The following is a 12,680-nucleotide window of genomic DNA, read 5'->3' on the forward strand; positions in this document are numbered from 1 at the left end:
AAAAGAGAAACGCTAGGCGCTTGAGCGTTGGTGACATTTACACCGGAAGCGCTTCATTTAAGGCGAGCGTTATGTCCTCCAGAACATCAGAAACATGCCCAGGAACAAGAAAACACTGTTGGTATTCGGGGGATTTGTTATTGCTGTTGCCGCTGCGTTTTACCCCATATTTTTCCACCCGCTCAGCCATAGGACGGAGTACAGTAAGTTGCTAACTGCTAGCAAAAAAAAAAGAATAATACGTGCACGTAAGCTAATGCTAGCACTTAAAAAAAATAGTTTACTAGCATCTGTTTCGTGTGGAATTCAAGAAAAATATGAATTTGAGGAATTCAATCAAGTAGAAACAGCTAAAGAGACAAAAACTGCCTTTCAAACAAGTAGTTTAGATAAATGTGGTCAAAAGGAATGGGGAAAAAAAGGTTAGTGTTAGTAAAGTTAGTGTGTTGGTCTGGTCTTGTTTTGATTTTAAGCTGTTGCAAAAATGTATTACTTTTTTTGCATAAGAATATTAATAAAAACTGATGGTGGGTCGCATTATAAACCTAACCTTAAACCCGAGACTGAAACATTTTATTGGTTTTAAAGCTATAAAGTGTAAAATCTACAGAACTTTGAATTGAAATATTCTTAGAGATGAAATCTTTAGCTTGTGGAAAAGCAGTTGTCCATAGAAATACATGACAAAACAAATATTCCCGTATCAATTATTTGTAAAGGAGGAAGTTACAACATTTGCACTCAGAGCAGGTGTGCAGGATGAGAACGAGTTAGTAAAACACTGAATTGATGGTACTGACAATGATTTATCTGTCATTTTGATGGTTGACTGTCCTCTTAAAGCTAATTAAACTATGAAGATAACCTCAAACTTCACCGCTATGAGTATCATCATTCAAAAGGGTAGAAGATTATAATATGGTGGACTTAATCTTGATATTGACAGAGACTCTGACCACAGTAATCTTTCTGATCATTATTCTCTGTTTTTTTTCCATGTCAGAACAAGCTCAGATGATTAACCGGGCAGACATCAACCAGGCGGACGTGCAGCCCGTAGGTGAGAGTGCCTCCTACATTTTGTCGAGCATGATCATATCGGTGCGTCATCGGTGCTGGCAGACATTCAAATTCATCGTGGATAGGTGTGTTTTTAAGTAAGTTCAAAAAGTGATAATGGCATAAATTAGTTTTCATAACCGTAATAACCACGGGGGTAAATGTCAGCTGTTGGTCAAATCAATGGTAAAAATTAAATATTGCGCATCCCCGCGTATTTTTATGAAAGTTTTGATACCAAATGTTTGGAGCTTTACTGTATCGGCGCTGTTTTAGTCGTTTATTTCTGGGTGAAATGCTGCGTTGTCGCTCACCTGGCGTCACCACGCCAGTACTTAAATATGAAAACACATCTGGTAAGAATATCACGGCCAAATTTGCACTCTTTAAAAGTTCTGTACGTAACTGATACGATTTTCCTTTTTTTTTGTTTTTTTTTGTTTTAAATTTTGTGGAAGGAGTGAAGATCTGGTCGGATCCGTTCAAACCTGCGGACAAATGAGGAGCGGCGGGGGCCAACCTGATGCCAGACATCTACTTTAGAGTGTGCGTGGTGTGCATGTGAGTGAATGATCCCAAAGAAGTGTTTATAGAATTCTCAGTTCCAGAAATGAAATTATTGTAACATAAATCGTTAATGTGACTTGTATGTCTTGTGATGTGAGGCAAAAAAAAAAAAAAAAAAAGTGTGAAGGAAAGGATGTATCCTCTGTCCTCCTCAGTGTTTCCAACATTGACTTTTTTTGTCCACAAGGGGGCACTCCACTCTTATCTGTTGATCCAAAAGGAAAAAAGGCACTGGATTGTGAAAGATTTTGTTTGTGCATCTTCAGATATTTTGGAAAAACTCTCGAATGTCCAAAGTCCTTCCTCTGGTATGCAATTATAATAAAATACAGTGATTGTGCTTATCCTTCCTATTCACAGGAATCTCTCTTGACGTTTTATTTTGATTTAGCTGATTTTTGAGAGTTATAAAAAGGCTTCTGCAGATGAGGGACAGTGTCCAGTAATCATCTTCCAAAATGGAAACAGAAGAGAGTTATTCCAGGCCACTTGGCTCTATATTATCATTTCCTTGTCATGGACACAGGGCTTAACTGTTGCTCTGTTGTTGAAATGGCATGTGACTCTTGTATTTTGCCCATAGGCTGAAAGGACGGGGCAGAGTTCCATGGTCGTCTTGTTCAAAATCCTAGTCGATGCGATCCAGACTCCCTTTACGAGTCCACGGGTGCCGTAAAAGCAAAGAATTCCAAAAGTGCTATTTTTCCCTGTACTTTTGTGGTTTCCTGACATTGACCAGCATCCCTGTTCGGAGTTTGGTCCATCAAAGTCCTTTCAGAGGAAAGATGGATCAAGAAAGCGATTAGGAAAGAACTAAAGCATGTGTTTATGGGCCTTCGGAGATGGTGCAATTTTAAAGTTGCCCTTAAATCTTTCAGGCCTCGGTGTAGCCTGTACTTTCAGACCTTTAGGGCCGTACGCGAGGCTCGCTGCCAGCAAAACCAAACGCGCAGGCCAGAAACGGCCACTCTCCTTCTCAACCCCCAATCAACAAGCCCCATTGTTTATGAGAGGTTGTTATTGTTGGGCTGCATTCAGAAACAAGAGAAAACTCAAGAGCCTGACTGTGCAGAGGCGTCCAAAGTAAAGAGAGCAAGGGGTGAGGGGGTGGTTAAGGAAAAACGAAAAGCAGAAATTCCTCTCATTCCCCGCTGGTGTTTTCCAGATTCCTCAAGCGACAGCTCCTCGGCTGCGTGAGTGAAGTAAGCAACCAGAGGGGAAATTGAAGCGAACGGCGAGAGGAAGAGAACCACATTCTTGAGAGGACGCGTCACCTACACACAGAATAGAAAGACACTCAATCTCTGTTTGTTGTACTGGCAAGTATGTAACAGGTTGTGTAGCGTGGCCCTCTGCTTTTTAGTCTTATGAGTTAGTGTTCGGATGTGATGCCAGACTCTCGCAGGCCTCTCGGCTGTCGTGGGCTTTTATGGTTTTGTGTTGTCAAGTTTGTGTGGCCAATCAGCTGATACGCAGACACCCATAAACTGGAAATAGACCCCAGCTCGATTTAAAGCGACATGAACTCAACGGCGCACCTCCGCCGCTCTTCTACTATGCTATTATCAACCTTATTTGGCACATCGAGGCTGAGTTCAGGAGCAGCGGATCATTTCTAGCTAATTACCATGGCAACAAGGGTTGACAGACTGGTCACAGGGTTGGAGAAACCGCTTTCAGGAAAAGGGGGGTGGGATATGGCGTGTGAAATACGAGCGAACGCCTCACTCGTCCTACGTCAAGTGTAAACAAAAACTAACGAGTGAACAGAAACAAAAAGTTTGGAGGGCTCTTAGGGGCCTCTCCATGACACACTCAGTAACTGAAGACAAAGGAGTGTGGCATTTATTTGTCTCAAGGAGTGTTGCAGCACGGATTTCTTTTAGTTTAAGTGTATTTGTGAGTAGACAATTAATTACCAAGGGCCTATTACTCTGGTTTGTTGCTAAACATAAGTCAGCGATGTCCTACGTTCTTCTTTCATTGTGCCCCTGGGGCAACATTAAGCCGTGGGCCAGAGGTTTTGTTTTCAAGTTGTCCATCCATCTGTCCCGTTCTCATTAATGCGATATCTCAGGAACTCGTTGAGGGAATGACTATTAATTTTAGCACAAATGCCCAGTGGGACTCAAGGTTGAGCTGAAAAGCATTTTGAGGTCCAAGTAAAAAAGTCGCTGTCGACTCGGATCAATGTGATGTCTCAGGAATGCCTTCGCGGAATTTCTTTCAGTCCAAAAGTCCACCGGGACACGAGGATGAATTGAAAATGTTTTGGTGGTCAAAGGTCGCTGTCAGCTAACATGAAAGGAAAAATTCACAGGATCATCCAGGGGGGGATTTATTGACATTTGGCACGGATGTCCGCTGTGAGTCAAGGATGAACTGCGAGGATTTGGGAGTTCAAAGGTCACTAACAGCTCACATGAGGACAAAACATCAAGAGTGACTTTGCTCGAATATCCACTGGCAGTGAAAAATGATAGTGAAAGGTGAAGGTCGCTGTCAGCATGTCCTGTGTGTGAAATGCCTCTTAAAAAAAAAAAAAAGTCTTCAGATTTGGCACAAATACCCACCAGGACTTGAGGATGAAGTGAAAAGTTTTCGGAGGTTGAAGGTCGTCGTCAGCAAACCTGAATGTGAAATCTCAGGAACGCAAAGAGGAAATCTCTTCAAATTCGTCACAACCGTCCACTGGGACCAGAGGATGAATTGAAGATATTGGCGGTCCGAAGTCCAAGTCACTGTGACAGGCACACACGGTGGGTGCGTGCAAGCACTGTGGAGTAGTTTGAACTTTTGGAGAAGTTTGTCCGAAGCCCGTTCATAGATCTAAAGGCCTCCAACATTTCTATATAATGATGCGCATGAACAAAAACACGATGCGAGGGTTAGTATATTATTAAAGCACATTAACAGTGATTTATACGGAATGTAGAAGATGTCTCAAAATTGTTGGTTTTCTCCCTTGTAACCGGCCAAGTCCGCATGTCACATCTTAAGTACGCCGATTAGCCTTGTAAAGCAAGATGAAGGAATATCTCGGAGAAGGCAGCGGCCAAGCTCACAGCAGGCAGCCGAGGCAAACAGTGACAGTGTGGTCTGGAGCGAGCTGAGGGTTGCATTTGGTGCGTGCGTGAGTGTGTGTCCATGTGTCATTCAGCTAAAAGGAACCCAGTATCCCCAGACGACTAAAATGTGGTCGTGGAACTTACTGGAACTACAAACATTGTGTGTGTGCTTTTGTATTATGTTCATATTTGCCTAAAGTGGAACCACTAATAGATTATTATGGTTTGTTTTAGGTTGCATCTCTGTTGCCCAGTCGTGAAGGCATCGCAGTTCATTGCTGCGGTGTTAGCTGAGGCCGTGCGAACAGAGAGCCAACGGTAAAGGTTTGATGATGCAATGATTGGTTTGTTTGCACTCCTCTGCTTATTTGCTGGTGTAATTTAGACTCTTACAGGAACTTTGGGTTATAAAAAGTCTTTATTGCAATTTGGCCACCCAGCAATGCACTTGTGAAAACATATTGTGTGGTTTTAGTCTCTTAAAGTCTGTTTTGGGCTTGATATAAACATCCATCCAGTAATTTTGAATTAGTAATTTCCACAACCTTGTAATTAGCACAGTTCTTACTTGTAGCCATGCAGGCGGTGTCGCTTTCAGGAAGGCATTGTTGGGTTTGTCAGTCCAATTTTCTAGTCCACATTTAAATACCTCATTAGAAACTCCTAAAATTAGACATTTATTTTTCGTGGAGACTTTCAAGTTCCCTTCAGGATCAAATTGTCTAGCTTACTTTCTAGTGCTATCAGCAGTTTTTCAGCACAGCTATCAGATGAGTCAACATGAAATGTAATGTGAACATTTATGCTCCACTGGGCCCGAATTACAATGTGCTAAATTTCATCTGTTTATGACTTAGTACCTTCAGAACTGAGGACATTCTTGTTAAATGTAGCTACTTTGTGTTTAGTGCTAATTAGCAAACATCCAATGCTAAAAGGTTAAACCATTGCGGGCCGGGCACTTTTCACATTTTAAGAGGTAATTAACCACGAACCTGGAATTCGTAAACTGGTATTCCGCACTAATTAATCTGGCACTTCATCGCTATTGAAATATAATTTCAGTTGTAGAAAACAAATCCAAACTTCTCAGTTTTCTGGTTGGAATCACAAGTGAGCTGCTTTGTGTGTGTGTGTGTGTGTGTGTGTGTGTGGGGGGGGGGGTTCCTAACGTGGTACATTCTAAAGCTTTTAGTTATATTTTGTGTTCCCTCTGGTTAGATGTGTTCCTCTGGCCAACTGTGCATTTCGTATTACAAATATAGTAAAGTGCATCGTCTGCGTAAAGGTTGTAACGGCAATTGACTTTGCTAATTCACTGTAGCCTGTAGCTCCAGGCCACGATTCCATGGTTTAAGTGAGGCCAAAAACAAGGTGTCGTTGACGTTTTTCAGAAGAACTTGACCTGTCAAGGCCCCGGAACACTTGTTGTACTTTTGGTAAACAGCATGGAGGCATTTTAAGGTTTTATTATCTTTCGGTTTTGGTTGAAAATTTGTCACAATTCTCCTTAGTTGTTTGGAATATGAATGCAACACCTTTTTAAACCGTGAAAATCCAGCAGTGTTTGATTCACCAAAAAAAAAACTTCTCTCGACCTTCAGTCGACATGAGCATAAGTACGGAATGACTGAATTTTCATTTTTAGATAAACCATCCTTTTAAAAGTAAGGAATTCTGTACGCAACCAAAGTCTCTGGATGGAGACCATTAAGTACCAGCAATGTAGTGGTTCCAGTAAATCCTACATCCCAGAACTGGGTTAGTTAAACTACAAAGACTGATGGCTGGATTTCCATGACTTTGCCATACAATTCTCTTCTCACTGAGGTTTTTGTTATCCGCAAATAATGGCAAAAACAGGACGTAGCGCTCTGTTTTCATCACTTGAACAATCGTGTTTTAGGCTCCGAATGTGGGAAGTAGCAATGCAGCTTTATTCACTTCATAATTCTGTTCCAGATCAGACAGAAATATGCAAAACACGATCAAATGACAGGAAGTAAGCCGTATAGTGAATCTCAGTGGGTCCGTCTTACTCCCTCCTCTCCAGGCAGCCAGTGAATGTGATTGAGCAACACCTCTGAATGAGGTGAGGAGGAAATTCTCAAATGTGGTTTTAAGAGCGCCAAAAGCCTGTCGCTTGGCTCGCCTCCACATTTGGATCTGTAGAGGAAATGTTTAAGCAATTAGTTTGAGTTTAAGGATGGAAAAGAGTTATTATTTCCTCCCATCTTTTTTTCATTCAATGAAGAGGAAAATCTTTGTTATGGATAGACCTCATCATGCAGACCATCTTTCCACTGTTCACATGTTGTACCCTTGTTCCACTGATTCTATGGAACCAACATTCCGAAAACCACAATTAAATTTAACTCAGAATTGTTTGATTAACAGAGTGCTACAAAACCACGCATACATACACGGATTGAAATATTATTGTCAGCTCTCCTAAACACACACCATTACAGCACCGCTGTCTGAGCTTGTGCGAGGCTCGGGCCGTCAATCACAGTATATAGACGGTTTCCGTTTTACAGACCTATTATAATCTTAAAATTTTCTTATGTACTAAAACAGCAGGGCGGCTGCTGATTTAGGCAACATTACTGACAGAAAGGGCCAAAGCTGCAAGCAATCATGCTGCTCTTCCAAACTTGAAGAGAGGGGGAAGCAGAAAGAGAGAGTGATTTATGAGGCACCTTAATACTTGACACATTCATTCGTGAGTCCCATCAAAGCCATCGTGTACATTAAAAACCACGGAAAACACTTTTTAAAAAACTTTTAACTCACGGCGGGCCAGTTTTCATTCATGTTTCCTGGCATGGTATTTAACTTCCCCCCAGTCTTATAAAAAAATAAACAGTTGAACCCCTAGACGGCGCTTAAAAATTATATTGTCGTGAACAATACTGAAGGTATGCAATTTCACAGTGCAGTTTGACGGCATGTAATGCAATAAAGCGAGATAAAAATGTGTAATATTATGATCTAATATGACATGCTGAGTCTTGTTTTAGTTGGCCTCCGTGATTCCGTCTACTGCAAGTGGACTGAATGATTCACAGTGTTGAAAATACACACAATACCCTGCTATTTTCATGCAGCTAGTTGAACTGTATCCTGTTATTAGTGGTTTATACACGGAGCAAATTAATTCAATAAGTCAAACCTGTATCCTATGGCACACCAGAAGCCGTATAGCATGAAAAAGGTTTTAATGGATATTTAGCACCCTCTGTGGTGTGTGTGATGAGTTATATTTGGTGTACATTTTCTTTTTAGTGTAAATGGCGTGTGGGCGAGCAGACACAATCAGCCTCTTTTTTTTCCTCGTGGGTTTTCATTAGGGCCTTGCGGATGACAACAGAATATATGACTTGGCTCAGATTGGGAATTCTGGGAAAGTCATGGAATTTTGGATGCCTTGACGGAACACAGGCTGTCCGTTCTTGGCTCGTTCTGTAGCGAGGAGGGGGAGGAGGAGGAGGAATCTTGCTGCAGTGTTTGTGTGTGGGTATGTGGTGGGCCTTAAGGACATCCTAAGGGAGCTGACCCAGAACAATGACAGGTTTACAGCACAGCACCAGGCAGGCGGGCTCACATGTGGCTAATGTCAAACTGAGCCCAGAATCACTCTGAGCGCATGAGCAGATTTATCAAAACTTGATTGTCCTCTTGGGTAGTAAGGCCAGCTCTCTGTATTGCTGCCCTGGCGATGCTTGTACCTGTTCATTACATTTAGGCTCATGGCGCACTCACAAAAGAACCTTCCTGATATGTGGCATTATAGCTTCGAGAGCCTAGAGGGGCGCAAAAGTAAGATTTGCCTCCCAAAAGACTTGGATCGACCCCCTTAAAAGATTCTTAAAACTTGTGAGCGACTTGCAATTTTTGTGCAAATATTTGTGAACTGACTTGTCCGGTAGGCATTGATGCGTGAATTCTTTTGAGTGGGTGATACAGGCATAGAGTACTTTATCACTTTAGGGGGATTTGGTGTTTACCCAGAGACACCAGACAAACGAACAACCAGCTGAACAACAAGCTCTTCTTTGCTGCATCCTAGTCCCACCTGGGATTGGGACTAGGATGGACTGGGACTAGGAATCGTAACCTTTGGACACATGTCTACCGCGGCTCATTGGCGTATATTGTCCACTCCATCAGCTCTTGCCCCAAAGTATCCCTGACTTGATGTGTTCTGTGGAACTTCAGATTCAATTTAACATATGACTTGATATCTCTGTCCAGGCCCAACATTAATAGACTTTAAACAATTAAATTATTTTGACTCATAGTTAGGGAATTAAAACTAAATGAGAGAATATAATATTTTCCCTCCAGTGACCTCAAACTTGACTTGGACCTCCCCTTATGGACTTGCGTTCAGACTTGCTGTCACAAGACTTAAGACTTTTTAAAACTATTGAACTAGGATTATTTAGGACTTGAGATCTGACGAAGCTTGAAATTTGAAATGACAACAAACTTGATTTGGAGTCAATGGCTGGAAATTCTGATTTAAAAGTGTATTTATTGTTATTGTCAAAGTCTTGGACCTGTGGCTAAAGTTGGAGCTAACTGTTAGAAGACTTGCAACCTATCTTGGTGTCAGACTTAAGAATTCCATGATTGTCAATTGAACTTGTCTCAAATATCTCGAGGCTTGATTTGGACCTGTCTTTAAAGTCCTAAGATTTAGGTTGAGGCTCTCTGTCGCAAGACTCAAGGCCAGAATTGTCCTGAAATACTTGGACCTATCCTGAGTTCTTGAGAATTGACTTGAAACTCACAGGACTTGAGACTTGTTAAAGTAATTTTAATTCAACTTCAACTTGACATTAAGGATTTAAGATTTGGACTTACCTGACATTATGGTCTTAACTTGGACTTGTCTAATAATTAGCTCAGATTTCATGTCATTTCAAGCCGTTGAGAAGGAATTTGAAGCTAGGAGTGTGGAAATTGTATTATCATATCGGTCTGACAAGCTTTAAAGCCTTGGAAAGTATTATCTTTCCACAACTGCTGAAGAACTTCATTATTTCCAACATTTGCTCACTTTGACTCTACGTGCAATGGAGGGTCAAAAATAAACCTTGGACATGTCATGTGTATAACCCTAAACCTAACCACAGGATTAAATAGCACCCATATGCACTGATGTCAGTAGGAACTTTGCAAAAACGATTGAGTTGCATGCATGAACCTCATCCTCGTATTCTGTCCAAAGGGTATACCTCTGCTATTTAATGTCATCCAAAAAGGAAAGCCACCCCAAGATGAAAGTAGAACCATATCCCACCTGAGTTACAAATGATCTCTCCCTTTGGGCTATGTGCTTCCTTTGTGGTCTTCCCTGCTCCCCGCTCTCCTCACCCAACCATTCCTTCGCTCCTGCTCCATTCAGAGAGAACAAACCACATGTTTCAGCGAGGAATCCTGACCGGGCAACATCCCAGACCAAAGTACCTCCAGTTCTCCTGCCCCCTGGCATCACTTAGCTCTACCCTGTCATTAAGAACAGGGTTGGATGATTTGTGTTGGAACGCAGCCCTTTGTTAGATTAGGATGGATGCAAAGGGGGGGACACGGGGGATTTATAGCAATGATGTCATCTCAGGTCAGTGCTGGAAGTGCGCCGGGATCTGCGGTGGTAGAACGGTGTTGCCTTTGGGCTGCAGGAACAGAGGGTGCATGTGGATGATGTGGAATATCATGACGCTTGCTATGCACGTATATCTGGGTGTATAAATATGTCTTTTTTTGTTTTGTACTGTGGATATGCACACTGGTGCACGAATTTTACAGTGTGTGTTTGTGGGTTCGCTCGCCTGTGTGCGAAGGCATGCGGTCGGAAAAGTATAGGCTGTTTTATGTTGCGTTCGCTCTTTGTTTTAGTGTTTCTTTAGTGGGTGGATGGTTGAATGAATCATTTGGACAGAGGCTGAGGTATCAGAATGAGTGGTTTGGCTTGGGGGCAAAGGGGGAATACAAGAGAGAAGGAAAACCAACTTGTACTTGTGGCTTCTGGATTTTTAATGCACACTACTGCACAGTGATGTCTGCCTGCCTTCCGCTACCTACAGTGTGGAACATATCACATACACCACAGACAGCAAGGCTTTCTATTCAAGTACACTGAGGATAATTTCAGCCGTTTGCAGCTTATTTTTGTAATTTTGGCCCTCGTTTCTATTTGGGATATTGTCCTCATCTAAAGAAACCTGATGCTAGCAAGTTGAGCTAATGTGTAGTCACTATAATCATCTTTCTTTTTTTCCCCTCCCTTGGCTGTCCACCCAAGACATTATTCCTCATTAATGTACACCATTTTCTTCAGTGACACATGCAAAAATACTTGCCAACTGCTAGTTAGCTTGGACGCTAATGGGACAAAAAGTGTCCAATTTTGGACTCTCCAAATTTTGGACTTGCTCAGGGCTGTCAAGACGGTGGCCTTCGATGATTTAGCAAAGTTGATCTTGACAGAAAATAAGCGTGTCCATTCCACTGGAATGAATTGACCTTTACTGTGCAATTTTGAAGATTTAAATGCTGGTGTGATTAGGCCTTCAAAGTGCTGGTTCTCTTTGTCCAGCCTGGGTGTACCAAGACGGGTTCAGTTTTAGGCGAGGCATTTCACCAATTATCAGGTAGCTTTGGTCCAAATTAGTGGAGGAGTTGCTACTTTGTTACATTTTTCTGCAGGCGTGGTGTGCAATTTGACCCATAAGGGACAATTGGGCCGAAAATTAGGGATGGAAAATCACTGCCAATTACATTGATTGACACAGACTTTCAAACACACAACTGCGGAGTACTGAGACTACATGATGCTTCATCTGTTAAACTGCAAGAAGAGAAACTAGACAGAAGGTTTCTGAAATGATTCAAGATCACGGCGTTACTTTGCGCCAGTGTCACTACAACAGTATGGTGTCAATACTTGTCATAAATCCTCTTCTGTATGTGGAACAGCAGCAACTTAATACCCTTTTCAAACTGCAGTTCTGGTTCACTTCCTGCATCACGTCTAGCTTTCACAGTGCACATAAACAGTACTTCCCACTTCCTGTTCAAGGAACGGTGGTTAAGTGGACTTCCCTTAACAGAACTCCTCCATCAAACATCCCCAAAGCGCACATTGTTACCTTAGCAACCTCCCAGACACTTGTCGCCGCTACCACTTCCTAAGTTTCTAGCTACCAGCGCTCACATAGCGTTGTGATACGAATGTTACACAGCTATGCTAGCTAGCCAAACCAATGTTAGGTTTGCTTGCTAGTAATATTAGCTTCTCAGATTTGATGAATAGATTATTTGAGCGCTTTTGTTTTTACGCCACATCAATAAGGATAACATTGCAACGACAACACTTTTTTTGTTGCTGCTCCAGCACGCCACAATGACTGATGGGTAATATCCCCTGTTTATGTGCGGCAAAGCGATTAGTTGTTCCCTCATCCCTTCTCACCTGAGGTGAACCAAACTGACCGAGTAGCGATTCCTCTGGAGAACCATGTGTCCAAATCTTCAGTCCAACATGAACCAGAACAAGGCCCGGGAGTTTTCACGTGTGTAATTTTGGTTTAGATCAAACTGAGAAGTCTTACAGCTGCGAAAAACTGCCAAGAACATAAAATAAAAATACTTGTGCCATAGCATTCCATATATTAGCATCAGCATGCTGGAGACAGCGAAAAAGTGAGACCTTCAGGAACAGGTTGGCTTCCGTTCAGGAAATTAATTGTAATGTTCCTCCCCTCTAAAAAACCCTAGGATGCTTAAAATATTAGGAATTATTGATTTATAGGACTATAAAGTACAAGATCTGGTATAAGTGTAGGTGTAATTGCAACAGGGATATTTAGAGAGGTTAATTTATCGCGCTTCCTCTGTTCAGCTGAATGTCTTATTGCCTTTACAGTGAAACCTGTCGGCCAACTTGGAGAGCGAGCAATCGGATCAAGCCGTAAA

General features: G+C 42.0%; 2 protein-coding genes across 4 annotated transcripts in view; both read left to right on the forward strand.

The window, feature by feature from the left end:
- Positions 1-2: 2 nt before the first annotated feature.
- Positions 3-4,904, forward strand: smim20 (small integral membrane protein 20). Of its 3 annotated transcripts, none has more exons than XR_015111765.1 (4): positions 3-203; positions 1,004-1,060; positions 1,518-1,620; positions 1,814-1,995. XR_015111765.1 is itself a non-coding variant. In XM_086197132.1 (3 exons), the coding sequence occupies exons 1-3, from the start codon at positions 95-97 to the stop codon at positions 1,559-1,561; spliced, it is 210 nt and encodes a 69-aa protein (XP_086053258.1). In that variant the 5' UTR covers positions 11-94; the 3' UTR covers positions 1,562-1,987. The 3 variants fall into 3 exon arrangements, 1 of the variants encoding a protein (XP_086053258.1); XR_015111764.1 differs by lacking the exon at positions 1,814-1,995 and adding an exon at positions 2,792-4,904 and having other exon boundaries at positions 4-203; XM_086197132.1 differs by having other exon boundaries at positions 11-203; positions 1,518-1,987.
- An 89-nt stretch (positions 4,905-4,993) lies between these two features.
- Positions 4,994-12,680, forward strand: part of rbpjb (recombination signal binding protein for immunoglobulin kappa J region b) — a 76,622-nt gene continuing 68,935 nt past the window's right edge. Inside the window, exon 1 of the mRNA XM_086197125.1 lies at positions 4,994-5,012. The gene's annotated coding sequence lies outside the window, so the exon portion shown is untranslated. The remainder of the gene's footprint in view (positions 5,013-12,680) is intronic.

The sequence above is a fragment of the Aulostomus chinensis genome, chromosome 24 (assembly GCF_037954235.1).
Source record: "Aulostomus chinensis isolate RoL2024-O1b breed Wild chromosome 24, RoL_Achi_v1.0, whole genome shotgun sequence".
In the NCBI taxonomy this organism is placed as follows: Eukaryota; Metazoa; Chordata; class Actinopteri; order Syngnathiformes; family Aulostomidae; genus Aulostomus; species Aulostomus chinensis.

What these genes read in the sequence shown, in the direction of transcription:
- smim20 (XM_086197132.1), top strand. Translation starts at nt 95, where the DNA reads ATGCCCAGGAACAAGAAAACACTGTTGGTATTCGGGGGATTTGTTATT. An exon ending in CAGCCATAGGACGGAGTACA is followed by an intron (nt 204 to 1,003) that starts GTAAGTTGCTAA and finishes TTTCCATGTCAG; the next exon opens with AACAAGCTCAGATGATTAAC. An exon ending in GGCGGACGTGCAGCCCGTAG is followed by an intron (nt 1,061 to 1,517) that starts GTGAGAGTGCCT and finishes ATTTTGTGGAAG; the next exon opens with GAGTGAAGATCTGGTCGGAT.